The sequence below is a fragment of the Empidonax traillii genome, unplaced genomic scaffold (genome assembly GCF_003031625.1).
Source record: "Empidonax traillii isolate 1590-97213 ecotype Southwest subspecies unplaced genomic scaffold, ASM303162v1 scaffold505:size591145, whole genome shotgun sequence".
NCBI classification, from domain to species: domain Eukaryota; kingdom Metazoa; phylum Chordata; class Aves; order Passeriformes; family Tyrannidae; genus Empidonax; species Empidonax traillii.
The window spans coordinates 46,491-61,986 of NW_020955698.1; the positions used below are offsets into that span (position 1 = coordinate 46,491).

General features: G+C 44.8%; 2 protein-coding genes and 1 non-coding gene across 3 annotated transcripts; 2 read left to right on the forward strand and 1 right to left on the reverse strand.

Annotated features, from left to right (window-relative positions):
* Positions 1-980: 980 nt before the first annotated feature.
* Positions 981-3,482, reverse strand: LOC114063989 (cytochrome c oxidase subunit 7B, mitochondrial). The gene is made up of 3 exons (XM_027896631.1): positions 3,230-3,482; positions 1,725-1,849; positions 981-1,176 (listed from the first exon to the last, which is right to left on the reverse strand). Exons 1-3 carry the CDS (start codon positions 3,264-3,266, stop codon positions 1,102-1,104), a joined length of 237 nt encoding a protein of 78 aa, XP_027752432.1. The 5' UTR covers positions 3,267-3,482; the 3' UTR covers positions 981-1,101.
* Positions 3,483-3,534: 52 nt separating this feature from the next.
* TRNAL-CAA lies at positions 3,535-3,651 on the forward strand. The gene is made up of 2 exons: positions 3,535-3,572; positions 3,606-3,651. It is a non-coding gene; the product is annotated as a tRNA-Leu (tRNA).
* Positions 3,652-5,541: 1,890 nt separating this feature from the next.
* MAGT1 (magnesium transporter 1) lies at positions 5,542-15,046 on the forward strand. Its single transcript, XM_027896629.1, has 10 exons — positions 5,542-5,637; positions 6,588-6,757; positions 7,602-7,719; positions 8,674-8,814; positions 9,272-9,412; positions 9,740-9,829; positions 11,221-11,284; positions 12,264-12,338; positions 12,676-12,766; positions 13,565-15,046. The coding sequence occupies exons 1-10, from the start codon at positions 5,545-5,547 to the stop codon at positions 13,578-13,580; spliced, it is 999 nt and encodes a 332-aa protein (XP_027752430.1). The 5' UTR covers positions 5,542-5,544; the 3' UTR covers positions 13,581-15,046.
* The last annotated feature ends 450 nt before the right edge of the window (positions 15,047-15,496 follow it).

Here is a 15,496-nt window from a genome sequence, read left to right on the forward strand (position 1 = left end):
AGCGATAGCTGTTGCTCTATCGCGACAGGCCCCGCGGGACAAACGCGTGCCGCTGCTGCTCACAGCCCTGACGGGGCCCCGGCCAGGAGGGCTCAGCAGGGGCGGCAGCGCTCGGCGAGGCGCCCCCGTTAGAGTCTCCGAGGAGCGAACGCCGCCGTTCCACACATCCCTGCGGGATGGAAACCAGCACCCCGCTGCTCTTCAGGGATTCAGGCTGAGTCGGAGGTTTAGAGTTTGCATACACGTCAAATTTCCTAACAAATCTTGAGTGCCCTGGAATTCCCGGGAAGTGCCCAAGGCCAGGCTGGACGGGGCTTGGAGCAACCTGGCATAGTGGAAGGTGTCCCTGCCCAAGGCAGGGGGTGGGACTGGATGGTCTCTCGGGTGCCTTCCAACCCAAACCATCCTGTGATTCTCTGACAATCAAATACCAGCATGAACCAGTAACTGTTGTTTTTCCACCTCGTTTCTCTAATAACTTTGACCCTACACATAAGTTAAATGCAGAGGCAGGGGGCTGGAACAAGATGGGCTTCCAGGTCCCTTCCACCCCAAGCCAGTCTGTGATTCCATTAAGCGTTCACCAGGAAAGTCACGTTTCTCCCAACTGCCTCTTTCTGAGGAGCCTGACTCACACTTGAATTTAGTTTCTTCACAACTCAGAGGCCGCAGAGAAATGCAATTATTGGCAGAGTGATTGAAGACATAAGAACTCTTTTGTGGAAAAAAAGGGGGTCTCAGCTTTGTCATTACAAGTCAGAGGTAAAAGGATGTGCACTCTGCAGGAGGAGTGCAGTGAGGTTGATTTACACACACATCTGGCCACGGGGCCACCTCAGCAAAGTTCTGGATTTGTTCTTAATCCACCAGTGAACTTTACAGGCACGACTGGGACTACCTAAAGTACTTCCAATTTTTACACTGTTTCTTATACTTCAGCAGACTCTGAGCACAGAGGAAACCCAGAAGAGCCAGACACATTTCTAGGTATGTTTATTAGACCAGGAATGCCACTGCACAAGTGGTAATCAGGGAACAAATGCCATTACAGGACCGTTTTCTCAGTGAAAGTTCAGACCAGTTCATTAGAAGCAGAGGCTGTTACTCCCTCCATTCTCTTGGAGTGATTTTGCCAACAGGTGACAAGCCCCACTCAATTCCAAGCTGTGTTAGCACCTGTAAGAGCATAAAACCCAAGATTACTAACTCTGAAGTCAAGGAAACCTTCCAATAGAGGGCTATTTCTATTGTTTTCAGTTTAGATTTCTTCTATTAGAACATGACATCTCAATTTTCTAATAAAGCATGTGGAATATATTTATATTAAACAGTATTTAAATATTTCAGCTTTCTATTTCTAAATACCCACTTTTAGAACAAAGAATGTGGAATTTAAAATCACCATACGGGCATGTTAATCTAGAAATTTTTCTGCTAAAACCCGTACCTGTATGGGTTAGATATCCCAAGTAGAACAGAGATCACTTGTGTTTCTCAGACATTTTCAAATCAGGCAGTAGACTGACACAGAAATTCGTGTAACAACTCAAAATCAAGACATGAACTAAGACAACTTTCACCTCTATCACATCCCTATTCACTTACAGAAGCAGCTCCTGAATTCTGACCACTTAAGTTTTTCAAACAAGCAAGCCTTCGTGACGCTTGACACCTTTAAAGTTCCCAGCTGGAGTGACAACTGACCAGTGAAAAAACCAACTTACATATCCCCAGACAGTGGTGAAAACGGCAGCTCCACCAAGGAGGACCAAGTTGCCATATTTATCATGGAAGTTCGGCTCGTGCTTGCGATGAGCTTGTCTGACTGCAGTGTGCTGGATGCCACGAGCTAGGGAATGTTAAAGACAGGCACAGGAACCAACTGAAACACACGCTCAAACTATTCACAGTCCTTGTTTTCCACCAACAGAGAAAAAAGCATTAGCATTAAAAGACTAAAAAAAGCTGAAAAAAATTTAATCTTTTGGACTTAGAACTGTGGAATGGCTCCAAAACAAAGGATATGCGCAAATCCTTTTTTTTTTTTTTTTAACTCTCTCAATTTCTCACTAGAAAGTTATTCTTTAAGACTAATTCCAGTAAAAAAATAAAATCCCGTGAGTTATCTTTTTCATCGATGAGTTCTGTTTGGGCCTTCCGTGTGGAAGTACCCTTTTAAATATTACCGTTTCTCTCATAAAATATTTTGCTTAGTATATAGCGTTTTCAGATTTCCATATATATATACATTTATCCTGTCAGTAGGGGTACTAATGTAAGCATTTTCAGCATGAAGTTCACCATCAAATTAGGGGGTTGAAGATAGCAGGTATGGGTAACACCTTCCTCATTCTTTCAGGATTTTTTAAAGTAGGGGAGGGAGGTAAAGAAAGAAGGGGAAATAACTGCGGACATGAAATAAGTAACAGAGAATAAAATACAAAAAGGCATCTTCAGATGATGTATATTATAAATGTACACTATAAAGGCTACATTTATTAAGGAGAAGACAACAGTGAAGAATCAAACCAGCAACAAAACAGAGAGATTGTTTATAATTGAGTACAAGGCCTCTGATGAGAGTGATGTGCGTAAATACAGACTTTACAAACTATAATCTTTTAGTTCCAGGTCAGTGGTCTGCATTGACCCAGCCACGAACAAAGGAGATGATGGCAATACTCGTTATGTTATTACAGCCCTCTGCGAGGCTGCACAAGGGTTTTTTAAAACATAAAAAAGCTTGAATATCTACCGAGACACGTTTACTTTAAGTGCAAGCACCTCGGGCTAAGCACATCACGAACCAGGCCCAGATTTTAGAGGACCAGGTTAAGCACTGGGGAATCTCCATTATCGAAGAAGTAACTTTAACCTTGAGTTTAAGGTATAGGCATTGACTATGTCACCTCAGGTTACAAGATCGGATGTGCCTTCAGTTACAAGGAAAAAAAAAAAAATAAGAGCCGAGAAAGGGAATCCAAGGTCAAAAAGCAATTAGGAGATTAAAGAGTCAGAAAAGAAAAAAAATAAAGGCAGGAGGCGAAGGACGCCAGAGCCGCCCGAGCGCCTGGGATGCCCTCACGACCCTCCCGGGAGCGCAGCGAGCCGGGGGCTGTGAGGGACAGACCTGACAGGGAAGGGCACAGACCTGACTGGGAAGGGCACAGATCCGGGAGAAACCCCCCTGCAGGACCCCCCGCCCCCCCAGAGCCATCCCCGTCCTTACCGGCGAGGTTGAGCGCGGCCCTGGCCACGGGGAGCATGGTGCGAGCGGAGCGCGTACCCTTCACGGCGCTCAAGAACAAAATGGTCGCGGCGGAAGTGGCGGCGGGCGGGGGCCTGTGGGTAACGCCGAGCTCCTCCTCGCTGCGGCCGCCGCTCCGCGGCCGCGGCACAGAGCGGGGTCACCCGGCGGCTCCCCGGCACCTCCCCGGCACGGACGGGCCCTCCGTGAGAGCTCAGAGGATGCAGCAGCAGGCGCGGCCCTGACAAGGCGGGTAAGGGTGTCCCAGCCGGCGGTGCTGCCGCAGTGTCAGGATGGCCGAGTGGTCTAAGGCGCCAGACTCAAGGCGTGCCGCGCCTTCCCGCCGCGGGTTTGGGTGTTCTGGTCTCCGTATGGAGGCGTGGGTTCGAATCCCACTTCTGACACCACTTTTTCATTTTCCCCGTTTTTTAGAATGAGTGAATTTAAACGCGCGAAAGGGCTGAGCTGCTAGCGCCAAGGATTTTAGTGCGAACAGAAATCAGAAATCGTTTTCAGACTGTGCTCGAACAGACGAATAAAACCCGAAGCGTGAGTAAATCGCCATCTGTCTGTGGCGATTTTGTTTCAGAGCCATAACCCACCACATACCAGCTGAGGAATACCCTAGCCCGGTTACAATTTTAACAATATTTGTCACACAACCCAGCAAATACATGCACCTATAAGATTAAGGAAGCGCATGCCTTTGGGGGAGCTACTAATTAAGTTTTTTTGAGTTTTATTCAATATTTCTTTTCTGGTCTTGGTTTTTTTTTTTTTTTTTTTTGGAGTGTGCCCTCCAGCCCCTCACCACAGTGCTGGGGCCCCGGGCAGCCTGAGCAGCAGTTTGTGTGTTTAAAGAGCCACGGGGGCTGCTGAGGAAAGCCGGGCTGTACTCTCCTGGTAAGGGAACTCCTCAGAGCAGGAGCTACTGGCAGTAGACCTGCAAAGACCACAAAGATAATGAGGGTCTGGATCATCTCCCTGATGAGGAGAGACTGTGGGAGCTGGGTTTGGGTAGTCCAGAGAAGACTAAGAGGGGATTTCATTAATCCATATAAATATCTCCAAGGTGGATGCCAAGAGGATGGTACTGGACTCCTTTTGGAAGGATGAGGAGCAATGGCCATAAAATGAAACACAGTAAGTTCCACCTCAACGTGAGGAAGAACTTTACACTGACAGTGGCACAGCACTGGAACAGGCTGCCCAGGGAGGGCAAAGATTGTCCCCCTCTGGAGACATTCAAAACTCACCTGGACAGTTCCTGTTGTTGGAAATGTGGAATATGTAAAGTTTCTTAAGCAAGGATGTTCTTTGATGTTTGATCTTTGGATACTTTCAAGAATGGAGATTTAATCAGTGAAACAGGGAGTAGTCAACAAGCTACTGTAAGTGATGTCCAGGTGTTAGAAAAACAAATTACTTGTTGGTGGAATTGCGTTGTTAAGGTTTAGGGCTCCACATGCTTCAGTGACCTCACACCTAATGAGGAGGTTGACAAAGCTTCTGAAGACAGATGTACCACAGATAGTGGGCACAAAGAATACAGAATTTACACGAGGACACAAGGACATCTGGCAGAATTCCCAAGAAAAAGAAAGAAACTAATAAATCCAACTCAGCAACCATGCTGCATCAGCTCCGACTGGGTGAAAGGTGATTCTGTCAGGGGCAGATCATGGCCACGACTCACAGACCACCGAGCTAAGAAACCCACCAACCCAAAAGAAGAGAAAAACTGAGCATATGGACTAATTAACGTGAGGAGAGAATCATTAACTAATAGAATATTAATTCATAAGAGACTACGTGACTTGTAGGCTCTGAACAAGAATTCATTTGTTTGCTAAAATGTATAAATAGTAAAAAGTTTTGATAGCTGGTACTCATGCCTGCACAACTCCGAAACGAAGAGTCAGTGCCTCTCCCGCGCGTGTCATTACTGGCTCGTTGCAGAGCGGGCAACGAATCCGATTTTTGTGGACAACACCGTGTCGCCTGTTCAGGACAAGCCGGCGGGGGGCTGTACCGGACGATGTGTAGCGCTGCCCTGCAGTCCCGGCCGTGCCGGGCCGGGCCGGTCCGGTCCGTGCCGTGTGAGGGGCACCGGGCGGGGCGGCCTCGGGGGCGGCGCCGCCATCGCTCCCCTCCCTCTCAGGGCGCGCGCGCCCTCCCCTCAGGGCTCCGCCAATGGCGCGGCTCCAGCTCGGCGCGCGCCCGTAGGCTCAGCCAATGGGAGGCCGGCGCGGGCCGGAGGGGCGGGGCGGAGCGGGGCAGGGCGGAGCGGGGCGGCCATGGCGGCGCTGTCGGTGCCGGTGCTGCTCGGGGCGGTGCTGCTGCTCTTGGGCTGCCGCGGGCCCGGCGCCGAGGGCCAGCGGCGGAAGGAGGTGAGAGCCCGCTGGGAGCCTCCTGGGCGGCTGCTGGGGCGGGTTCCCGGCGGGCCGCGGGGGCTCAGGGCAGGGCCCGGCGGGGCGGTCCGGCCTCACAGCGGCTCCTCGCCCTCAGGCGCGGCCGGCTCTGAGGGGAACCTGCGGGCGCGGCTGCGACCGAGTGTCTTTAATTCCGGGTTCTTCAGTTCTCTTTAGGAGCACTGTTCGAGTGTTGTCTTCCTCCTGCACGGGATTTTGGGCGGGGAGGGTGGGTGATCTTTGGTTGTAATCGTGAAGGTGCAACTTATTTCCGCACTTTTAACTCCTAGAGTTTGGAAAGATCCCTCTGTATAAGTGTTTGTACTTGTGTCAGTTTTATTTATATATGTCTAAATCTATTTATGCTTGTGTCAGTTGTGAGTCAAAGAAGGGTAGTTTATTATTTTTATTGTTATCATGGTGGGATCCTTGGGGCTGTGCAGGGCCAGGGGTTGTACTTTGATGATCCTACTGGGTCTCTCCAACCGAGGATATTCTGTGATTGTTTACCCTAAAGTATTTATCTCGAGAAGGATTTTAGTAAAGAGTGCTTTATGGTAAGTGTAACATTTGGGAATCTATCAGTCTAATACATCTTTGCATAATGTTATAGAATTGGTTTGCTCCTTTTTAAGGAATGTTTTGGTGTTGAGAACTCCTGAGTTCTTCAAATACGTTCTGAATCATATTTTCGTTCCAGCAATGTTGAAAACGAGATGTTGAGCTCACTACTGTAGAGCTTCAGTCTTTGGTGTTGATTCTTTGCCAAAATCATCTGTGAATGCCTTCCAGGGTCTTAATGAAGTATCCCATGGTCTGGATGGTGTTATTAGGAAATACAGCGCACATATTCGTTACATCAGACCTAAAACCCTTCAGGATGAGGGTGGAAAAAAGAAACAGTGATGTTCCTCTGACTTCATTTTCAGATGGTGTTATCAGAAAAAGTGAACCAGCTGATGGAGTGGGCCAGTAAAAGATCAGTTATCCGAATGAATGGAGACAAATTTCGACGCCTTGTGAAGGCACCACCCAGAAACTACTCGGTGATTGTGATGTTCACTGCTCTTCAGCCTCACAGACAGTGTGTTGTGTGCAAGTACGGGCTCCATTTAGTCCTAACTTACAACTTGAAAGTCATCCGATGCTTTGTAGGATGTGAAATTTAAGAATAGGGTTGAACTTTCACATGTGCGTAGGAGGAATATAAATGGCAAGTTATGATAGGATTGTCTTTGAAATTTAATGTGTGGGGATACATGTGAAATGTGTATGTGAGAAAACAGCATAATCCTTAGTTTTATCTCCCTCTTAAAATATAATCCCTGCTTGGCAGAAACAGTATTTACACTGATAACTTCTGGAGACAAGCAGGGTGAAAGCTCAGCTTTCCTGGCATGAGCTGCTGAAGAAACATTTTGTAGAATTACTGGTGGCCACGTAGCACGTAGCCTGTTAGGCACTTATTTATTTACAGTTATAATTTCCTGGATCTTCAACCATATTATGGCTTTCCTGTATTAATCTGGAGGTGGCAGAGGTCTGTGAGGGTGATTTGCATACCTAGTCAGATGAAATTACTGGTTTGCCATCCTCTGACGTGGAAAGGAGAGCACACCTGGCCGTGTTTTGGTGCTCTGTGGACAAGCAAATCAGGAGCAGCTGGGTTCTGTTTCACATTTCAGTCGGAAATTACCTCTGCTTGTGCTCTTGCATTTAAAAAAGCAGCAGTGCCAAATGCTTCACCTGACTGTAGATGAATGAGCTAAAATTTTTTCTTTAATTCTGAAACCAAAACTCGCTTTTTAACAGTAGAAAATGAGGTGTGGGGGGTGGTGTGGGAGGCACCTCTGAATAGGGTGGGTGGGCACAGCCACCTCAGCTTTATAACCCGTGTTCTGGACAAAGCCATGATCCAGCGTCTCGCTTGGTGTGTTTTCCAGGCAAGCTGATGAGGAATACCAGATTCTGGCAAACTCCTGGAGATACTCCAGTGCATTTACCAACAAGATTTTTTTTGCTATGGTAGATTTTGATGAAGGCTCAGATGTGTTTCAGATGGTAATGTTTTTCTCTTTCTCTTCTAACGCTGTTTTTAAGTTGGGTTTTGGGCAAGATGGTAAAGATGTATGCAAAATGGAGTGTTACAGTAATTAAAGGAATGAAAAGTTAGAGGCTGCCACTCTCAAAATAGGAGAGCAAAGGACTGGAGCTTGGAATTGGCAGGAAAATTAGCAGAACTGGCATATCTGGAATAGGCACAAGGAATGGATTGGTTTCTCTGACTGTTCTTTTTTTCCCCTGAGTTTGTCTTGTGTAATTCTTAATGGAATTCTCCTGTGGTACATGAAGAGCCAGGATATAAAGCAGTGATGTCATTAAAAACAGCTATTGCAGTTTTTAAATTTAGTAGAGAAGGCTTTTGGTATGGTTTAACTAATCTCTTTTCAAGTACCCAGTCATTTTTCTCTTGTATTAACATTATGTTACCACATTTTTTATAAAGGTGTGAGAACATTCCATGTACACTTGGAATTGTAAGTCAAATTAATAGTTCATTCTAGTCTTGTAGGTGTTAACTTCTTTTCTGTAAGACATACTAATGCCTATTTAAAAGCTACAATTCAGGCAATGATATTTTATGAAATGGAAGCTTTTGGACTGGAGAGTTGAACAGGGATGTCTCTTTCTTATTCCTGTTAATTTTTTCCTTAGTATTAAATTAACTCATTCATTAAGGTACGGCATTTATAGACTTTTAGAATCATGTATTCCTGTTTTGCAGATTTCTTTACTAAAAGCAGAATTTAGGGAGGAAACAGATGAAAACAGTGTATGAAACACAGAAATACAAGCTGTGTGCTGGCTTTATTTTTAAAAAACTCATTGTCGGTTAAATCGAGGAGTGACTTTTTCTGATTCAGTGAGTGCCAATGCAGCAAGATAGGTATGGAATAGAGTTACCAAGAGACCTTCTCACGGTGCTGTGTTCCCTTGTGACCTTCCTCCATGCAGCTCAACATGAATTCTGCTCCCACCTTCATCAACTTCCCGGCCAAGGGCAAGCCCAAGCGGGGCGACACGTACGAGCTGCAGGTGCGCGGCTTCGCGGCGGAGCAGCTGGCGCGCTGGGTGGCTGACAGGACAGACGTCCACGTGAGTACACACAGACACCCCCCTGCAGCTCTGCCTTCCCCTGCAGTGCCAACTGTGAAATGGGTCCCTTGCGTTCTGTGGATGATCATCTGCTCTAAAAAGAGCTCTTGTCAGCAATACCTGGTTCAGACACGTGACTGCGTCTTTAAATTTCCTCGCGTTCTCTTCCGATGTTGTGTGTCAGTCTGTACTTGAGATGGTAAAACTCATCTCCTTCCTCACTCTTCTGTTCCTGTGGAAGAAAAACATTCTTCTAACAGGGTAAAGGTGTGTAAAACTGGAGTTACAGTAGTGGCAGAAGCAGCTTTACTTACTTCCTCGGTCAGATTTACTCCATAAAAACATTTGTGTGCGTGATACGTTTCCCACTCCAGTATGTTCTGAGGCTTGTTGGCAGGAGTGCATCTGCAGTGTATAATCCTCCTGAGAGAAAATGCTTTCCCTGTGCTCTGCTCAGATCCGTGTGATCAGGCCCCCCAACTACGCGGGGCCGCTGATGCTGGGGCTGCTGCTGGCTGTCATCGGGGGCCTCGTGTACCTGCGGGGCAGCAACCTGGACTTCCTCTACAACAAAACTGGCTGGGCCTTCGCTGCTTTGGTGAGTCCCCACAGCTCCTGCCTGCCCCTTGTCCTGAGTTTGTAGCAATTCAGGTCTTCAAGAGCTTCTCTATTTAAAAGATGCTTAACAGAGGGAAATGAGGTGCAGTTCATTTTACTTTGTGGGAGAATGATAGTATTATTTGATCTCGGTCCTTTCACCTCAATAAATGTTTGATTAGATGCCTTTTGTACAAATAAAAGGTAGGATGATGTCTAGCCTAAGGTTGTGTTCTAAACCATGTGTTTTGGTAAGAAATAAAAAAATACTGGGTTAAATTTAGGAAAGAAATTCCTTATGAAATAGTGTTTCTCCTTTCCTTTTCAGTGTTTTGTGTTAGCAATGACATCAGGCCAGATGTGGAACCACATTAGAGGCCCCCCCTATGCTCATAAGAACCCCCATACAGGACAAGTGGTGAGTCTGGGCTTTATTTTCTTTTCTGCATTTCTGTTGTATTTCTGCAGAATAAGGCTGAGACTAAGAGACAAATCAGAGTGCAAATTCTCTGCTTGGCTTCTTTGTGAGTGAGTCGGGTTCACCTCTGCTGCAGTGAGCAAGGCAAATCAACATGTCTTGTACATATGATGCATCTCCCACGATGAAGGGATGTGATAGTTATAAACTAGTTCTAGTTCTAACAGCAAAATAAAGGTGTTTGTGTCATGTCTTACGTGACAAACAGCCCTATTGCTGAGCCTGGCAATTTTATCTTCAACTTGGCCATGTTAACTATAGACTCATTGAATGACCTCCATATAAAAGCATCTTTCTTCGAGATTCTTGAGGTAGATTAATTTTTAGTGACCTCGGATTGTGGAATCTCTTTCTTGGGAAAAATGTGTTTTAATGTAATTTGAAATGCCCTGCTCTGTTTGTAATACAGAATGAGATGCTCTGTAAAAGCAATCAGAACCTTTTGAGAGCACTGCATCTCCTCAGGTGCATGTCACATACTGGCTTTACTGATGCTTTTACTCAGGGAATTAATTGGGTGAAATGTCCTTTGGGGGCTGCTTAGATGGGTCAGACCCTCTTTATTCTTCCATGGAAAGTGGAACTGCTCATCAAACCTTTTGTTTCCTGCTTAGGTGCATCATCACAAACACAGTAATGTAGATCTTCCCATAAAGGATTCAAAACCAGTATTCCTTCACAAATTTCAATCTGTTTGTTAACCCAGTTGGTTAGAAAGCTATTAATGTGAATAAAACTGAGCCGAGTTACTAAATGGGAGTTGTCATTTCAAGTGTTTCCTTGAGAACACTTCCTCTTATTTCTTCTGTTTACATCATCCCTCAGCTTTCCTGAGACTGAAGAACGAAGCTCCGGTGGCATTGGTAGTGATGTTTCTTTCCTTGATATGCCATAAAAAAAGCTTTCAAGTGCTTGGTTCTGGAGCCCAGCGAGGCAGGGCCACATGGAACTGCTGCTCAGCTTAGTGACTGTGTGTGTGTGACCTGAGCATGGAGTCAGGGAATGGAGGGGGTTTGGATCACTGTGAGTGCACCCAGTAATAATGTTGGCCCAGCTGAACAGATAACCTGCACCATGAAGGCAGCACCTGCACATAATCCAAGTGGTACTTGGGGCTGGTTGTCCGTGTTAATAGAAGGAAGGTTTTTGGTGCTGTCACAACTCCCCCCCCAAATCAGTGGTCAGCAGTTCAAATCGCTTGTGCTCTGACTTGTGCTCAGTCTGCTGAAAGAAACTTGCAGAAAGAACCCAATTCCAGGCTCTGCAGGTGTTATTAATATGTTAAAGTCGACCCCAGTCTTTTCTAAATTCAGTTATTGTGTCTCTTACAGAATTATATCCATGGAAGCAGCCAAGCCCAGTTTGTGGCAGAGACCCACATTGTCCTGCTGTTCAGTATCCTTCCTGTCAGAAGCTGGTGGATGATTTTTTGGTCCCTTACGCTGCTGCCTTTTCTCTGGTACTTTGTGATGGCTGTAACTGGCACCCACTGCTGATGCAGGAGCTTGTAGAGCCTTCCTGCATTGACAGCTCTGCTTTTCCTGTGCCTGTGATCTTTCAGTTGAATAGAACAATGTTTGCAGCTTTCTCACCACTTTTTGCTTAATTACCGAACTGAATACAGCCTTAAAGGTGATGATCTCTGTGGAATCAGAAGATTCTTCAGGATAGCCCCAGTTCCTCTGAATGTCTCCAGTCTCCCTAATTTCTTGCTTTGGTGTTGAGTTTGTTCCTCTGTTACTGAACTTTCTCTTTTATTTCTTTTATTTCTTAGCTTACCTTCTTTACTAACAATTTGCTAACCTTCTTTACCAACAAAATGCTATTTTGTTCCACTGCATTCACTATTTTGCTTTACTAGGATTCATTCTTTGCAAATGTCAGATTTTTTTGTGTTATCTGTGCTTCCTTAATTTTACAAGCTTTAATTATTTTTTTTTTGATGGAAGAATGAGGAATCTTGCTACTTGAAAGATAGTCTGTTAGATTAAATACTGTATGTGTTTTATTTGTTCTGTTAGCTGAGTAAAATGCAGGGGCTGAATTCCTTTAGGGATTTTCCAGTGGAGTAGGAGTGGACTGAGCTCTCTGGAAAGGAGTGCTGCTTCTTTACAAGCTGAGATAATAAGTGCATGTTTTTAATTTTTTCCTCAAGACCTTCCAGTTTATATTTTAACCTTTGCATTTATCTTCCCTTAAAAGTTGACATCATGAATACTTTCCCATTGTTTTTTTTTCCCCTGGTTTGGCTGGGAAGTCTTTGATTTTTCCAGTGAGTTTTAATGCTCCTGGTATGGTGTGGGAGCTGAATTTAGGAATGTCTTGATTTGAGTCTGTTGAACTTTGTTGGTTTATCCTTAAACAGTGTTTGTAGATGGTGGTGTTACTTTAGGAATGGTCCTTCTCCATGAAGCTGCTACTTCTGACATGGACGTGGGGAAAAGAAAGAGTAAGTGCTGATGCTTTCCTCTCTAAGGGGAGGCACGTTCAGTAAAGCTGTTTGATATGCTATTTAACAGAAATGCTTTTGCACTGTGGGGTTTTCTACACTTTCCACCCCTAAGCCAAAGAGAATCCTTTGTGTTTTCCACAGTGTTTGGAGTTGCTTAGCAAATTGCAAGGTAAACTCCGAGCCCGCTCGGCAGATGGGGAGATCTCAAGATGCTTTGCAACACTTTGCTCAGCAAGGGAGAAAAGAAGGGACTGTTTTCCTAAAGCAGTTGTATAAAATTGATTTACAGAAGGCATTTGAAAGAAAATGGGCTGTCCCTGTGCCTCTCTTGCAGTCATGTGCATTGCTGGGATTGGCTTGGTGGTGTTGTTCTTCAGCTGGTTGCTGTCTGTCTTCAGATCCAAGTACCACGGCTACCCCTACAGGTATGGCACCAGAAATGCCACAATTTGGTGGATACTGGGATTTTTTTTCGTGCCATTGCATATAATAAAATATTTCTATTTTCATAATGATATCTCAGCCAGTTTATCCTGAAAACAAGTGGTTTTTTCCCTCCACTTTTCTCTCCTCCATTATCATACATCTTGATTATTAATCCTTGTTTGTGAGAACAAGGAGGTTCCCTGATGCTTTAAAGCTTCCTACATTTTGGGTTGCTTCTGTAAGGAGTCTACTACTATTAATTGGCTGCTTTATATACATATATGATCAGTAATAGATATCTTAAGTGTGCTTACTACCTTTTATGCATTTTGAAGGAATAAATACATGCTGAGGGACCAGCTTCTAATCATTTCACCTTCTGCCAGGAGTTCAATTTGTCAGGAAGGCTAATCTCATAGGCAGATATCATCTCCTTTCTATGAGAAATCAGTTTTTATTGAAAAAATATCCAAACAATAAAACTTGTTATTTCATGAAGATGTTTCTCAAGACCAGAAAAGGGCTGACCTTATTGCCTGTTTAGTAACTGGTCAGCTTTTATTCTGGTGTCCGTGTGGTGGGTTTTTTTGTACTCCTGCTAACTTTGTTGCAGGGAAGATGTGGATGTTACTAGAAAACACACTTTTGAGCACCTGCACAGCTGTTTTTGTTGTAGTTGCATCAGGCCCAGTTTCTCACTCTGGTTTTCTTGTCATAGCCGACAGCTGAGTGGAACGTTGCACACCTTTTGTTTTCCTACAAAATGAATAAGAACGTGTGTTATTTTGTTCTTGCAGTTTCCTGATGAGTTAAAGGATTGCAGAGTCCGTGACATCAGGAAGGTGGTGGCTCTGGAGTCGGGTGGAATGGAGTGAAGAGCTGAATGTGTGGTTCGTGCTACCTCTGCTTACCCTGACCGAGATAGTGAAACACTGAACCAAAGACCACGTGTAGTGCCTTAAAGAAAACAAGCAATTTGCTCTGAAGAACGCAGAGTATTAAGATGCAATCTCTCTTTCACAAGCTTTACATCTCCTTAAGCAACTCTCCTTCTAGTGAAATTCAAAACGTAATGCTTAAAACTACATTTCCATAGACTAACTAGAAACAATACTTTAAATTCACTGGTATAATCTGTGCTTTTCCCCTCAAATATTTTTCACTTTATTTCCTGTTTGTGCATAGCAGGTGACAGCAGCATCTCTGTCAGGCCTTTTCATGGTTGAGGAGACACCATCATATACCTGGAAATCTTCTCCTTCAGTCTGTGTGCAGCCCTTGGAGCACACTCCAGGCTCCAGTGTGGAATGTGCCTATCCTAGAGCTGTATCTCACTTTTGAGAAGACTTCTTAGCTGCTGTGTGATGCAAGAGGTTGTTCCACAGGTGGGGGGAGAATTTTCAACAGGTAGAACTGAGTTAATAATTCAGTCATTCGTTAAAAACTTTTTTTTGCCAAATGCTGAAACTGCAACGTTTAAGTTGTAAACTGAGTCTCAGCTGAAAAAAATGTTCTTATACTGACCAACACACACTCAAAAATACAACCCAAAACTGCAAAGGTAACTGGCTATGTGTGGCACGAATTAAAATTGCTAACTGGCTTTCAAGTTATTGCTCAGAGCTCTGACAAAAAACCAACAGACAGCAGATTTCTGGTGTCTGTGTAAGTTCTTACATTTTCCACTTATTTTCTCCCAAGTTTTTACCCTTGGGGAGGACATGGGAGAGAGCAGAGATATCTGTGTCCCAGGATAACTGTTGTTCCCCCCAGGACAGATTTGTTAGCCTTACAATTGAATGCATGTGCTTTTTGCTCTCTCCTTTTGTTCTCTCACCTTACCAAAAGATACTTTGCCTTAAGAATTCCTGAATGGAAGACCTTGTGCCTCAGCCCAAACTTCACGTGTGCTACGGGAAATCTTGGCAGCCTGGTTCAGTAATACTTCCTTCTGGTGGCCTTGGAGGTTACTAAAAAATATGAGACTTTTGTCTCCTGCTTCTTCCTCTCCCCTGTCTTAAGGGGTTACAGAATTTGGATGCTTTAGATTGAATCTCAAGAAAGGACAGTGTCGTTCCAAGTAGAATGTTATTCTTATGCAGTTGTACTAAATTAACACACATCTCAAGTGCCTTACCTTCACTAATTTAGTTGTTTGATGTTTCAGCTTGTTGAGATGCATTTTTCTATGCCATACAGAATGACGAGCCTTAGTGGAATGGATAAATTGTGTGCCTGGCTGGATTTTGGACAAGTTTCAATAAAATTTTTGAGTCTAATCCACGTTCCTATGTCTTTTGAACTTTTGACACAGAGCAAACCAAACCAACCTCTTTTCTTCTGTATTGCTTCCACGTGTTAGCGATAGGGTAAGCACCCCCAGGATGGCTGAGTGTGTGCGAGTGGATGGATGTGTTGGGGTGGGAAATTACAGCCCAGGATCCCAACACCAGGGAGCTGCTCATGTAGCCAAATAATAGCAGAAAGATTGCATGGTTGTGACTGGTCTTTGGCAGCTGTGGTGAAAGTCTTGGCTTGCTGGAGTCCTAGACAGGTCAGCTAACAGTGTTTCTGGAGGTGGAATCTCACCAGTGCTGTAAACTGGCCTGGGACAACTTGGCACTGCTGTGCCTGTGGCTTATTTTCCTGCCCTGATGGTAAAATGTTCCCAATGAACCTTTAGGTTGGTGGTGCTGCAGTCAGGAGCAGTACAGGTGAAAGTGGTTTAC

What these genes read in the sequence shown, in the direction of transcription:
- LOC114063989 (XM_027896631.1), bottom strand. Translation starts at nt 3,266, where the DNA reads ATGCTCCCCGTGGCCAGGGCCGCGCTCAACCTCGCCG. An exon ending in GGCCGCGCTCAACCTCGCCG is followed by an intron (nt 1,850 to 3,229) that starts GTAAGGACGGGG and finishes AACATTCCCTAG; the next exon opens with CTCGTGGCATCCAGCACACT. An exon ending in TCACCACTGTCTGGGGATAT is followed by an intron (nt 1,177 to 1,724) that starts GTAAGTTGGTTT and finishes ATGCTCTTACAG; the next exon opens with GTGCTAACACAGCTTGGAAT.
- MAGT1 (XM_027896629.1), top strand. Translation starts at nt 5,545, where the DNA reads ATGGCGGCGCTGTCGGTGCCGGTGCTGCTCGGGGCGGTGCTGCTGCTC. An exon ending in GCTCAGATGTGTTTCAGATG is followed by an intron (nt 7,720 to 8,673) that starts GTAATGTTTTTC and finishes TCCTCCATGCAG; the next exon opens with CTCAACATGAATTCTGCTCC. An exon ending in GCTGGGCCTTCGCTGCTTTG is followed by an intron (nt 9,413 to 9,739) that starts GTGAGTCCCCAC and finishes TTTCCTTTTCAG; the next exon opens with TGTTTTGTGTTAGCAATGAC.